Source organism: Python bivittatus, unplaced genomic scaffold (assembly GCF_059951505.1).
Source record: "Python bivittatus isolate LINGU-HERP-01145 unplaced genomic scaffold, Pbiv_v1 ctg000480_np1212, whole genome shotgun sequence".
NCBI lineage: Eukaryota > Metazoa > Chordata > Lepidosauria > Squamata > Pythonidae > Python > Python bivittatus.
In genome coordinates this window covers 58,481,157-58,494,972 of record NW_028277075.1, presented here as the reverse complement: position 1 = coordinate 58,494,972, position 13,816 = coordinate 58,481,157, and the positions used below count along the sequence as shown (strand labels likewise).

The 13,816-nt window shown below is 36.0% G+C and overlaps 1 protein-coding gene across 1 annotated transcript in view; it reads right to left on the bottom strand.

Moving 5' to 3' along the window:
- The window catches only part of NUCB2 (nucleobindin 2), a 44,675-nt gene that overhangs the window by 13,761 nt on the left and 17,098 nt on the right, over positions 1 to 13,816 (bottom strand). Inside the window, exons 4-8 of the mRNA XM_007431465.4 lie at positions 12,699 to 12,825; positions 10,648 to 10,751; positions 7,251 to 7,436; positions 6,166 to 6,256; positions 1,064 to 1,122 (exon numbers count right to left, since the gene is read on the bottom strand). Coding sequence (XP_007431527.1) covers positions 1,064 to 1,122; positions 6,166 to 6,256; positions 7,251 to 7,436; positions 10,648 to 10,751; positions 12,699 to 12,825 — 567 coding nt within the window. The remainder of the gene's footprint in view (positions 1 to 1,063; positions 1,123 to 6,165; positions 6,257 to 7,250; positions 7,437 to 10,647; positions 10,752 to 12,698; positions 12,826 to 13,816) is intronic.

Sequence of the window (13,816 nt, the reverse complement as noted above, 5' to 3'; positions counted from 1 at the left end):
AGAGTTTATGAAAGTTGAAGTCCAAAATGACATGGGAGGGGTTGTGAGACTTTTTTGGAAGTAAATATGAAACTATAAGCTATTACCTAACTTCGCAGCATGTCAACTTCCTGTTGTTGTTGTTGTTGTTGTTATTGTTATATTTAAAAAGTAAAGCAAAATAAAGCAGAGAGCCAAGTAGGAAGCCTGGTGATCACCAAAGAAAGAGACTGAAAGCACATTGGTATCCGTAGGCATTGGGTTGCTAACTCCTGAATTATACTCTAAGACTATTACAATTTCTCCTGCGTTAGATACATACACAAAGGGTAACTTTCTTGAAAGAATCTGAAATTAGGCTTTTTTTCTTACTATCACAACATTGGAAGCAACAAACATAAACCTGATTGCTGAAAGTCTCCATGACTACAATATCTCTCTTTAAAAAGATACTGCAAATGAAAAGGTGAAACCTACAATAGGAAGGGCGCTCCTCACCACCCAGCAAACATGGGTCTGGTGGTGGGGGGAGCCTTTTTGCCTAGGAGCACATTTGGAATGTTGATGGGTGCATCCACAAGAGAGCTGTCAATCATCATAAAGACAAGAAATCATTTACCAGAAGGCACACTCTACCCTTCCAGTGGGATTCCTGAGGGAATCCTGCTTAGACTAGGCTATATCACTCTAGTGATATTTAGTACTACTGAAATGAATTCATAAGCTGTTTTTATTATTCAATTAATATCTGAAACATAGCAGATACTGATGACCACCTATTCTAAATATTTTTGACATTCACTATATTTGTTAATGTAAACTGTCCTTCAATTGCTATGATTGCTCCAAAGAACACTTACAGAAATAGTATTACTGTTTTGTACAGACTCATTAGAGTTTCAATATGTTACTTTGTGTGAGATGGGCAGCTATATAAATATGATAAATAAATAAATAGAATGTATATAATTAAACCGTGGACCCTCAATTCCCATTCTAACAGCATATAATAGTCATTCCGTGCTCATGCATTGAGCCAAATGAAGCTCCATGATTCTGAAATAATCCAATTACACATCTTTACCTCCTTAGTAAATAGGGCTTCTAATTCCTGTTCATCCAGAAAACCATCAGCATTGACATCTGTAAAAAAAAAATGTATATGAATATAAACGACAGAGACACTAACACACCCATCTACAACTCTAGATCACAATCAATCCCACTTTAATATATGCATCTAATGCAGTACACAGCAGAGCATGGTACTTTCAGCAGCGAGTTTCAGGTGATCAATTGGTTTTTAAATCATAATTAGAATAATGTAGAAATTCAAACAATATAATCTTTCTTTTCTTTATATAATAATTTTATTAAACATTACAATTAAAAAGATAAAAATGCAAACTAAAAAATAAAAAAAATAAAAAATAAAAATAGAAAAGAAAAAATAAAAATATATTAGAGAAAAAGAAAAGAAATATATAAAGAAATTACTTTCCCCTTTATTACAAGTATAAGTATTTTAGTAACTTATCACCTTCTCTTAAAATACAACAAATCATCACTTCTTCCCATATCTCATCTCTTATCTATAAAGAGATCCTTAAAGTCTTATCAGTCAGTCCTTGTTGGCAAAAGTCCATTAAGGGTTACCAGAGATAACAACATATCTATTTTAACCTTAATCAAATAAACCCACTTCATATTCCTTTCTTTTACTTTTAACAATCTTGATCTTTAATCCCTTTTAATAATGTCTTAAAAGAAATATTTTCATTTTTTCTTTGTCCCTTCTCACAAAATTCTTCAAAACTTTAACAAGTTTCTTTTGTAAATCCAATATAGGAAAGTTATCCTGGTCACTCTTTTGCTTTGTTATTTGTATATCCCTTTTAATTCTTAAGGCATCAGCTGGTTTCATTTGTATATCCAGTATAGCATCTTTTTCCATATCATTCTTGTAGCCACTTTCAAATCAGTCTCAATCTTGTCTGGTAAAACTTGTTCTTCTTCCATAGCATCTTTTAACCACAGTCTGTCCATAGTGGCAGACACTCATAAAATTAACTTCTGGGTCCATTGTTGACAAATATCCTTCTATACGTCCAATGTTAAAGTATTTTGCTCCATTCTGTATTAATAAGTCAAATTTAAGTGTTCTTCTCCTTTAACTGTAATCTTTAGTTCCTTCTGATTCCCTCTAGTGTCTAACCTTCAAAGTCCCATCCTATCATTGTTTTATTTTTTTTATTTAAGAATTTAAAATAACAGCATTTTCCCACGGGAAGGATTCTTATAATTGATTTCAAAATCTTATTTCAAATCCATCTGGACCCTTAGTCCATTTGTAACTTTCCAAAATCAATGTTCTAATCATTCTTTTGCTGTTTATTAAAAAAAATTTTTTTAAATGCTTAAACTTGTACCAATAAAAGAGAATATCTATAGCTCAGGATTGAACTGTGGAGTCCTTGGAGTTCTCTGAGCTTGGTTGTTTTCTTGCAGACGTTCTGTTACCCGACTAGGTAACATCTTCAGTGCTAGAAGGGAGTGAGGTTTGCTCTCTGTTTATAGTAGCTTGTCCTGTCAGTGTTGGAGGGGGTGTTCTTTTTCTCCTTGGTACAGTAGTTCTTTGATTAGGCTGTTGTTCACTGCTAGATTGTTTGCACTGAAGATGTTACCTAACCATAACTTGAAACTACTTGTTTCAAGTTATGCCACATTTCAATTGGGTTAAGATTTTATAGCCCTTTCCAAACCTTGTGAGAACCAACAACCCTTTTTCTGAAGTCCCTTGAATATATAGATAGCCCAAATATATTGATGAGTTGAAGCTGTTGCTGTAAAGAGGTATAGGCTAAAATACTTCAAAGCCAATGTGTGAGACTGATCAAAAGGCATGACTGGAAGTGAGGAATTCAAGCAAGACAGTCCCAAAACATTAATGAGTTGAAGCAGTTCTGTAAAGAGGAGATGATGCATGGAATAGATTGATGGGCACAGAAAACGTTGGGTCGAAGTCAGTGCTGCTAAGGAGGTACCACCTAAAGCTTTACAAATTTTTCCCAGTAAAGACAATGAACTTGATGTGTTCAGTTAAAACATGTTACAGTAAACTATTTTGTGTTTTGTTTGTTTACCAGAATCTCTTTCCGGATTGAACTAGATAAAGTTCAAGTCACATTGTACTGCAGGAGTTTGGATAGTTCAAAAGGATTCACAAATTTTTGTTTTATCACCATACTAATAATACTTTTTTCCTTCTGGATAAGACCCTATTTTTTCAGAATTATATACATCTTATAAAATACATTTTAGAAAATTAATGCTGTAATGATTGGCCTACAGTTTAACTGTAAATTGCCATTGCTTCCCTAATCACTCTCGTTTGGTAACAGATTCTGACTTTAAATGGAGTTGTTTAAACTACAAAAATATATGGAAAACAATAGGGGTTTTAGATTCTTAATTTGATGCTTGATTACTACCCATTCCTAGCATGATTGTTCTTGAAAACTAGACTGCACACTACTGATTAGACTTGTCAAAAGCAAATAAAAATGCCCAGAGATGTACATTCTGGCAAGGGGAGGAAAATAACTAATCCCATAGCAGTTTTTTGTTCATTTGCCTTTATTTTTTCTTTGCATATACTCATACAGCTGAAAGGATAGGCCATTCTAAGTTTTAAAAAATTCAACCAGAATTGCCAGTGACTTAGCTTTTTTTCTTAAAAGGGGCTAAAACATTAAAACCAAATCAAGATCCACAGTCAATCTTGCACATATTTACTTGAAATAAGTCTCCCGTTGTTTATTAAGGATTTTCCCCAAGTATAAATGCAAGAGATGGCATTTCTAATTTCCTCAGCAGTAAATTAGCAAAGTGAAATCTGTATGTGAAATTTCTATTCATGGTACATTATTTTACAAACATCAGGATATTAGCTAACTTTTCAAGTATTTGTTGAATACCTGTTAAAGAAGAGTGTGAACCATCTCTAAAGTTTGAGAGCCCAGCTGTTATTTTAGAAGTCATACCTACTTTTTTCAGAAATAGCAAACAGCATCATCCTCAGTTCAACTCAAAACTGAATTCTGTGTATTTTATTTATTTATTTTTATTCATTTATTAAATTTATCCCCGCCCATCTCCCCCTAATGGGGGACTCTGGGCAGCTTACAACTGATTAAAACAATAACTAAAATACAATTACATAAAATCTAAAGCTATGTAAAACAATTACTAAAAACGTCCAGGAGGCCGATGGTTCAGAGCAGCAAATGCCAGGGCTCTAAGGAGCTAGCCACCCCCACACCTGATGTCTTCCTTCCCCACCCCAGGCCAGATGGCAGAGCCAGGTCTTCAAATCCCTCTGGAAGGCCAGGAGTGAGGGGGCCAATCTCACCTCCAGGGGCAAGATATTCCAAAGAGTGGGAGCTACAGCAGAGAAGGCCTGCCTTCTGGATCCCGCTTTACTGAGGGGATCCAGAGCATGCCCTCTCTGTGTGATCGGGTGAGACGGGTTGAAATCATGGGGAAGAGGCGGTCCCTCAGGTAACCTGGTCCCATGCCATGTAGGCCTTTAAAGGTGATAACCAACACCTTGAATTGGACCCAGAAGCAAACTGGTACCCAATGCAGCTTGCGGAGCAACGGTGTTATATGAGTCCTTCTTGGAGCTCCACAAATAGCCCACATGGCTGCATTCTGGACCAGCTGTAGCTTCCAGATACTCTTCAAGGGTAGCCCCAGGTAGAGCGCATTGCAGTACTCTATCTGGGAGATAACAAGGGCATGAGTGACTATTTACTACAACTACATCCAATACCATGAAATTATGTAGGAGGAATAAAGGGAGAGCCACAGTCCCATTTGCAGGTATTGTATAGGCTCTTTTTTGGGGGGGTCCCAATAGCTGGTTGAATCCTACAGTATCATCATCATCATCATCATCATCATCATCATCATCATCATCATCGGTGCGAGGGGTCACTGAATTATTTATTTGCCCTGGCTTGCATATTGCATATATGTTAATTATGGAATTAAAGCATCTTTAAAATAGTATTCAATCAATCCAGAAATAGAAATCAAGATGCCATAGAGAATTAATTACCAAAATATTTTTGAAATCTCTAAAAGAGTGATTGAAATGCATTTAAAAATAACTTTTATATACTTTTTTAAAAGCCTGTTAAATCTTCTTTGAAAGCTTGTATTTTCCCCTCAGTACAGAGTTGATATATTTGTGCAGAATTAACAATGCCAGAATTAAAATGCATATGTCAATACCACCAGTTGTTAAAATTGTACTTTAAAATTGTGCTTTAAAATTTAATCTTTATGATTTAAAATGCATTTAAAATTCATTCTCATTATCTTTAATTTTCATGTATCCCATCCTTCTATTCTGAATCCTCAGTATTATGTTAACATAATAGTAATGGGAATGACTGTCCTGAGCAAAGAAACATGAATAGGACCCTCTAATTCATAAGCACAGAACTGCAACTTACAAGAAATTCAACTTTGTCATTTGTGGATCAATCAAGATAAGATTTTTTTCTTCCCACTAAGGTGTTCATTTACTTAGTGATGCTGTTTTATTATCGACACCATTGCTGTTGTAAATCATTGCTGTACTTAAAATATCGCTGCGGCAATCTAGATTCCAAGGAGAAAAGTTGACACCAAGAATGCCAGGGCATGCATATTGCCCCTGCAAGCAACCCCTTAAAGAAATGTGCCTTTTCTTGGGCTCATGCAGCACAGATGCACTTGTTTAAAGAAGATGCTGACAGGCGTGACAGGTGTGACAGAAGTGCCAATGCACATTCCGAATGACCTTTGCCACCCTGAACTCAGTGTTGTTTTATATACTGTATATATTATCAAAGATAACATTTCAATTTTTTTTTGGATGTCATGTATATTTCTCACCCTCCCCGGATGGGAATTGTAAACTCAAAACATATGGTGGGTCATCTGGTTAGGAAAAGCCAATGCAATCCCATGTATAACAATGTATATTTGCCTACTGAGAAGAACATTTCATGCATCCGTTGAAGTTCTCTGGAAAAATGCATGCCAAGATACATTTGTCAATCTGTAAAGTGCAACAAGATTCTCTATTGTCAATGCCATATAATTCTGTTTCTTAATTTTTTATATAAATCTTACCGTGCAACTTGAAAAAAGTCTTTGGATCAAAATCATTAGGGTCTAAGCCATCTGCTTCCTCCCATACCTCTTTCAGTTGGTCTTTACTTCCCTGAAAGTTGATAATGAACACCAATTGTGCAAATAATTTCACAGAAGCTTCTTGCTGTCATAGAGTTAAAATCATACTATGTCACCCAAAAAACTTTCAAAATCCAGTTAATTCTCCCCTAAGTGCTCTTTGTTTTTTGTCTGACATGCACTTGAAAGGAAAGGAGTGTGACACCATTGTTTCCCTGCATGTTCAGTACGAACTCTTACACTGTCACAGAGAACTATACAGATATGAAACATATATTTTATATCCACCCTAAAAGCAATTTCAATCATTCCACAATGCCCACCTAGGATGATTGATTGACATCACTGTGACAAAAAGATTGGTAGAATTTAGTCACACTCCAGTTTCCACAAAAAAAAGTGAAAAATGTAAATAGAGGTATTTTTGAAGAAGCACAGAATCCTTCCATTTTTTAAAGAGTGTCCTAATTAATTAAAAAATTATTTTATGGGAAGCTATGAAATGGCATTTATGCTTAGTTTTAGTCTAAAAGCTTAATGAGATCAGTGACCAAAAAAGAAGCTCAAAAGCTAGAATATTTTACTGTCATAAATACTGTCACGGTATTGATATTATATTGTTAATAAATAAATAAATGATTTATTATCCATTTAACCGACCCTTATGACCTTCTGGAAATCCCTTAAAACATGGCTTTTTCAGCAAGCCTAGGGATCCCCTGCCAACAGGGAGCCCCCATGTTGGCTGCACCATGTATAATATTCTGATGTGTTCCGTTATGCTGATCTATGATTGTAATAAAGATTTGATTTGATGGTTTCCCTTTTGTCACCTTGTTTTTTATTTACATTTAATTGTTTTAAATGGCTTTTGTATAAAGTTTTAATTGTTGGTTTTATTGTATGCCACCCAGAATCACTTTGAGTGAGATGGGTGGCCATATACATTTGATAAACAGAATAAATAAAAATATATAAACAAATAGACCTTCTCTTTATGGTATGGATACAAACAATGGACTTACAGGATGATTAACTTTGGGGTGATTGCTGTGCTTTTTTTTCATTTCCTCATATTTAGCTTCCTCTTGGTGTCTCTTTTCTTCATCCAGTGTTTTTAAATACTCTCTCCTTTCGTGTTCTTTCATCATCTCATATTTCTTAAACTCCTCATGACGGGCTTTGTCATAGTTTTCTAAGTCATTTGTAGCCTGCAAAAAAGAAAGAAAAAAGAAAAAAAATCTAGGACTTTCTAGAATGAAGATGAACATTGAGCTAAGCAGCATAAGAAACTCCTGTTGACCAGACAGTCTTCTTGTGTTTCCCTCAGGACCTTTTTCTCAAGATATATCCAAGTTTGTAAAGAATCCCTAAACAATAAAATCCACAACCATCCCTGTCAAATTATTTAGCAGAAAACGATGACATGAAGTAGTTTAGAATCATTATAGTATACTAAATATCTTCACTGCATCTAGACTTATAGTAAATGTGAAGTATAAAGAATTCTTAGTCATACTATCTAAAACTACAGGTAGTCTTCATTTAGCAACTGCCTCATTTAACAACTATTCACAGTCACGATGGTAAAGAAAAAGTAACTTTACAATCAATCCTTGCATTTTCAACCTTCCCAGGTCTGTAAAGCAAGGGAAAGCTGAAGTAAGATCATAAGCAAAGTCACAGTTTCACTTAGTGACCACTTTGTTTAATGACTGAGTTGCCAATCCCAATTTTGGTCACTAAACAAGGACTACCTGAACCACTGTGATCACTGGAGTTACCACCAATTACATTTAGCTGCAGCAATGAGCTGATCTAAACCCTTGAAAAAAGCTGTGGTTTAGCTATCCTGGCTTGTATAATTTCCAAATGCATGTTGAGGTAGAATCTGTAGCATACTTTCCATGGATATTGAGGTACATACGGAGGAGGACTACCCCACATTATTCTAGATAAACACCTAGATTGTTTATCAGGCAAAGTATAAAAACTGTTACTAACTAAGGAATCCCAGTAGTCCAGTGTTATAACATCCCAAAGCAGGGCCCTGCAGGCAGAAGTCAAAAGATGTCAGGTAATATCCTAACAGAATCCAGAGCAATGATCATTTATATTTGTTGTGCTTGTAAGTTTCCTTAAATACAAGCACTGCAATTTTTTCCTCTTGCTGTACAGTGGTACCTCGGGTCACGAACGCTTCTGTTCACGACCAATTCAGGTCACGAACAGCACCATTCGCAAAATTTTGCTTCCATCCGCGAACTCCGCATCGGGTGACGAACAGGATCCGCGGCCATTTTCCCTCCCGTGACACGTGGTTGTGGCGTCCTGTAAGGAGGGGGACTCTCCCTCCAAGCAATAACTGCCTCCCCACCCGCCTTCCTGTCCTCCACGCCAGAAGTCGCCTCAAGCAAGGTTAGTGTTCTCTCTCTTCATACTGTACTGTACTGTACTTTGTTCCATATTTTTGTGGTTAAAAAAAAAATACATATGGTTCAGAATGGATTAACCGTAATTACACTGAACCTTATGGGAAACTTTGATTCGGGATGCGATCAAAATCGGTTGGCGACCAAATTTGGAGGGGTCAGAACGGATTAACCGTATTTACATTGAACCTTATGGGAAAATTTGATTTGGGTTGCGACCAGAGTCGCAGAACGAATTAAGTTTGTGACCCGAGGTACCACTGTACTAATACTACCCTCCGCCACTCTTCCTTCACCTGCTTGTTGTGTTCAATGTTGAATCATCAGGTTTTCTCCAACAATATTTCTTTTTTAATTAACACAATGTAGAGGAAATGCCTCCATTTTACTGGCTGGTTAGATACCTTATTCACAAGTTCACCAGCAGTATTTCTGTATTCATGTTTTTCTCCCTGGCATTCTAATTCTTTTTTATTCTTACACTGGTACTCAGCAGCATTAATTCCTCCCACAGAGAAAACTCAGCACTGTTTCTTCAAACTCCTGCTTCACTTATAAAGGTATGGTGTAACAGCAGCAATACAATTCTCTGCCACTAAATATCCCATAATAAATGTTACTAACACTAGGGGGTGCTAAAAGCTCACTTTTTTCAGCCTCTGCCTCCATATCTACAATATAGGAATAACAAAACTGGCCTATTTTGAAATATGATTGTTAACAATTGCTGTCATAATGAAACTGACTGGCCATGGGGACTTTAAAGTAGAGGGGCACAATTTGAGCCTGTTTGGGACTCACCAAATCTTTAAATGCAGCCCCCAAACACCCCCAAAGATTACCACAAAACCGTCAATTGTTCCGGTATCAGAAGAGGAAGATTCTTATTAATTAACTGTATTTAATTAATTCGTTTTAGACCTGAGCCCATTTAGTTTTTGAAATGTAACTCCCAGCACATCTCTCCAAGTTTAGTGTTTGACTCAAAAGAGGCTGTGCATTTATGTTTGGATCATTTATCTCTATCATATATGTGCAATCTGTGCCTCTTGACTATTATTTTGGTGACCCACAAGATAGGAGCCCCGATCATTGACCTGTCGGGTGTGGGCACAGAGTGTTGTTTTCTTGCTGCTCAGTTGGGAGGGGAGGAGCATTAACTTCCTCTTTCGTCCCAGCATGCAGGGACAGCTTCTTTCATAAAAGACTGTCCTATCTTTACACATTCATTCATACATTCATTTATTTCAAATATTTATATATTTCATACATGCAATTCTGTTCCCCGATGGAAGCCCTCAAGAGAGAAAAGACCACGTGTATATGAATTTAATTTTTTTAAAAAAACAGTGTTTTAATTAATAGATTAATTAACAAATGCAGTAGTTGATTTATCTGTGGAGCAGATGTTATTCTTAATTATATTTTAAAGCTATTCAGGTTCTGCTGAATTAAAAAGGCTTTTCCTCCCAGCACCGAATGGGAGGTCATATTGTTTTTACCTTGCAAATTAGATTATACCTTCTTAATATTGCAAAATAATATGTCATTTGGAAAACTGACTACATTTAAACTGATTTGTATATTAATTAAGGCAGATTGTTAATCCAGTAAAACATTATTTGGTTGATTAATATAAAGATACTTCCAAATATAACAAAATGTGAGAAGGAATTAAGTTGGCTCAGTTTAAAGACTTAGTATAAACAGAAAGCCGCTTATACTGGCATGATAACACTCATTCCATGATGCATTACAAGGAACATGAGCAGATTGGGGGGGGGGTGCATGGTTAAGTGCACAAGTTTTCTGTAGCACAACATTATATTATTGATTCAAATGGGGTTCCAAGTTACGATTCCTGATATAACTATGAAAGATATTTAAAACTGAGAAATTGAGAGGGAGAAGAATTGCAGATCAATATAAAATATAGTTTTTTTTAAAGAGAGCAAACAAGCATCTGAGAAAATATTTGCTGAACACTTACAGCTTTGATTAGCATGTCTAAATCTTTAACTTCAAAAGTGTGAGGGTTGTGATGGTTCAGATGCTCAAACTGTTTGAGAAGAGCTTGATGGTCTATGCCAGAATCTAAAAACAACCCACACAAAAACAGAACTGTTGTGACTACATTAATAGATACAATACAACAAGCACTGGGTGGAATTCAAGAGCATATTTTAAAATGCAATTTATATTGTAAGAAGATATTCATAATCTACAGCATTCACAAGGTTCAGGGGAGGTTTTAAATCAGATGAAAAATACCAAGGGCATATAAAAGGTAGGTCTGAATAAGATACTTTTTGTTGCTACCAGCACCCCCTCCCCCCATACACACACAAATACTCTCCAGATATAAAAGCTGACTAGCCCAGACCTTGAATTGTTTTCAACCCTGGTGATAGGATGGCTTCCTCCATGGCACCCGAGGACAATAGGCTTGCTGAGGACAGGCCAAAACTTTGTCCTCCGTTGGGGTAATTCTCTCCTCTAATCTCAAGACAATTTCTCAATTGGCTTAAACGCCTGCTGCTGCAAAGATTATAAGAATCTGCTTGGCCTTAACCATAGAGTCAAGGTTTGCAGAGAATGAGAAATTACACTAGTCAGGAGAGGCTATCGATAAGAGACAGAAAAAACTTACAACTGGACCAGCATTGAATGCTTGAGATTATGAATAAATTTAGGTTGCACAGGACAATGCTTGGGTGTTAAAAAGAAGGAAGGAAGGAAGGAAGGAAGGAAGGAAGGAAGGAAGGAAGGAAGGAAGGAAGGAAGGAAGGAAGGAAGGAAGGAAGGAAGGAAGGAAGATTCAAAGTGTTCCCAAAATACGACAACATTCTTAGAGAAAAACTTCTCTACATTTCCTACTTGTTGATATGATATACTCATCCAAGCAAGATGCAGGTTCACATCTACATCAAATTAGTCTTCCCAGTTTTTTTTTAATACACCAAACAATTGTTAGTAAGGAAATAAGAGCACTAGCCATTTCCAACCAGAAAATTATATTCCTATCCCTCTCCAAAGAATTATGCCTTTTGAGAGCCTCTGTAGAAGAGGGAGAAAATAGATTTTAAAGTAACAATATTTTATTAATAATATTCATTATTTATTTTACCCTATTTGGGTATAATCAGAGAACTAAATATGTATGAATGTATGTATGTATATAAATAATTCACAGAACCCCATTAAGGCAACACTGGTTGGGTATGAAATGCTTTCTTCCTACAGCCCACTCCAATCTTCATAATATCTGAGAAGTCACCTACAGTGTAGTGATAGGTTCTGGTGTGGAATAGATTTAGTCAAAATAGAAGGAGAAAGAAATGTAAAGGGAATGATTGTGTAAACTGGCCCTAATTCTCCAATGTCATCTTGACTCCTAGTGTTGACAAGCACATATTGTTTCCTGATATCAATATGGAAGTGGTTTGCTATTGCCTTCTTCTGGATTGTTGCTTTTTTGAATTCCCACTTTAGTCTACAGACCAAGGATACAGACCAAGGGCTCCCATCTAAATACTATCCAGGTCTGACTCAGTTTAACTTTTTTAAATCAGCCAAGGTCACTTAAGTGCTGCCAGCTGCTGTAGAGAAGGATTCAAACTGTTCCACAGTCAAAGTTAAGTTGTCATTACACATGCTGATTTTTCATTATTTGGAAATATAGATTAGTATTATTTGAAATATTGCATTGATCCTATGCAGAGATTTACTTGATTAGTTTACTTTTTAAAAAACACAAAGCTATGTGGCAATGTCAAAATGGAAAGCTTAGTTGGATTCTCTTCTTTAAACTGATTCAATTTCAAATAATTTATTTTGCATCTGTTATTTCTTTGTTTTGCATTTGTTGTTTCTTCAGAATGAGCTTGTCTTGATCATCCCTGATTTCTAAAAGGAACAAGAATGAGTAATGATGTCAAGAAAAACACAGAAACATATTTTTAATTTAAGCACAGCTGTAAATGAAGGAGACAACTGAAACATTATTGTCAACTCATCTGTTTTTTTCCTTTGTGTGCTTACCTTGATATGCATCAATCTTGGCTTTGATTAACATCCTTAATCTTGCAACTTCTTGTCTTTTCAGTTCATCCAACTTTGTTCTCACATGATGGCTAACTAAGTCTAGCTCTTTGCTTAACTTTCCACTCTGTCAACAACAACAAAGCATTGAGTCATTATTTTTCTGGAAGATAATTTCACTGGTTCTGTACTACCATCTAAAACTGAATGCATTGTGTAAAACTGAATGCACTGAGTACTTTCTCTCAAGAGAAACCAAGATTTGAAATCTTCAGACTCCAACCAAAACTTTAAAAGCAGAGGGCATGAGCATTGGTGAGTATCTTTTTCACTTAATAATTCAGTGAAAATCAATAAAGTGATTGAGAAGGTGCCTAAACAGTATATACTAAAGACTGGTGCACAATGGTGTAACAGAGTTTATGTACATTTTAGCGCTCCCAGACAGATTTTTTGAGGACCACCCAGAGGTAGAGCCAACGCTTTCAGCATTAGCAACAATTTCTGCTTTTCCTGAAACGTTTTATAAGATGTATCACTAACTTGAAACAACTATATTTAGACTATAATTGACCATATACAGCATCTTCTACATCATAATCACTATGAATTAGACCGTCATATCTATATTGAACTGAAATCTTGGCAGTGGATGACACCAAGAATACATGCTGTAATTTAGCTGTAACTAGTCCTAACTTGATATATTGAGATAATTTGGCTTATTAAGATGCAGTCTAGCTAAGGCCAATCTATAAAGTTTTTATTTAACATTAGTTTCACAGGTAGATTCCCAACATTATGTCTCAGCTGTGGGTTGTTGTTTTTTTCTCTTCATGCTAGGAGTCAGAAAGGAAAATCAGTCCTTACTTGAAGTGAGCTGCTGTCTTTCCAAGGCTTATTAGCCATTGTATGTCAAACAGCATCACACAAACTAGATATCTTGGATTGGCCCATTGTTTCCACTTCTGGTTGCAATCCATCAGAGAACAGGCAAAGTTACTCACTTGCACAGGAAAGTATGGGTTAGTGGATATTTAAATCTGGATAAGACATTTGTTTCAAGATGAAGACTGCATACAGGAGGAATAAAACAACTCCAGAAGATCATAGCATAG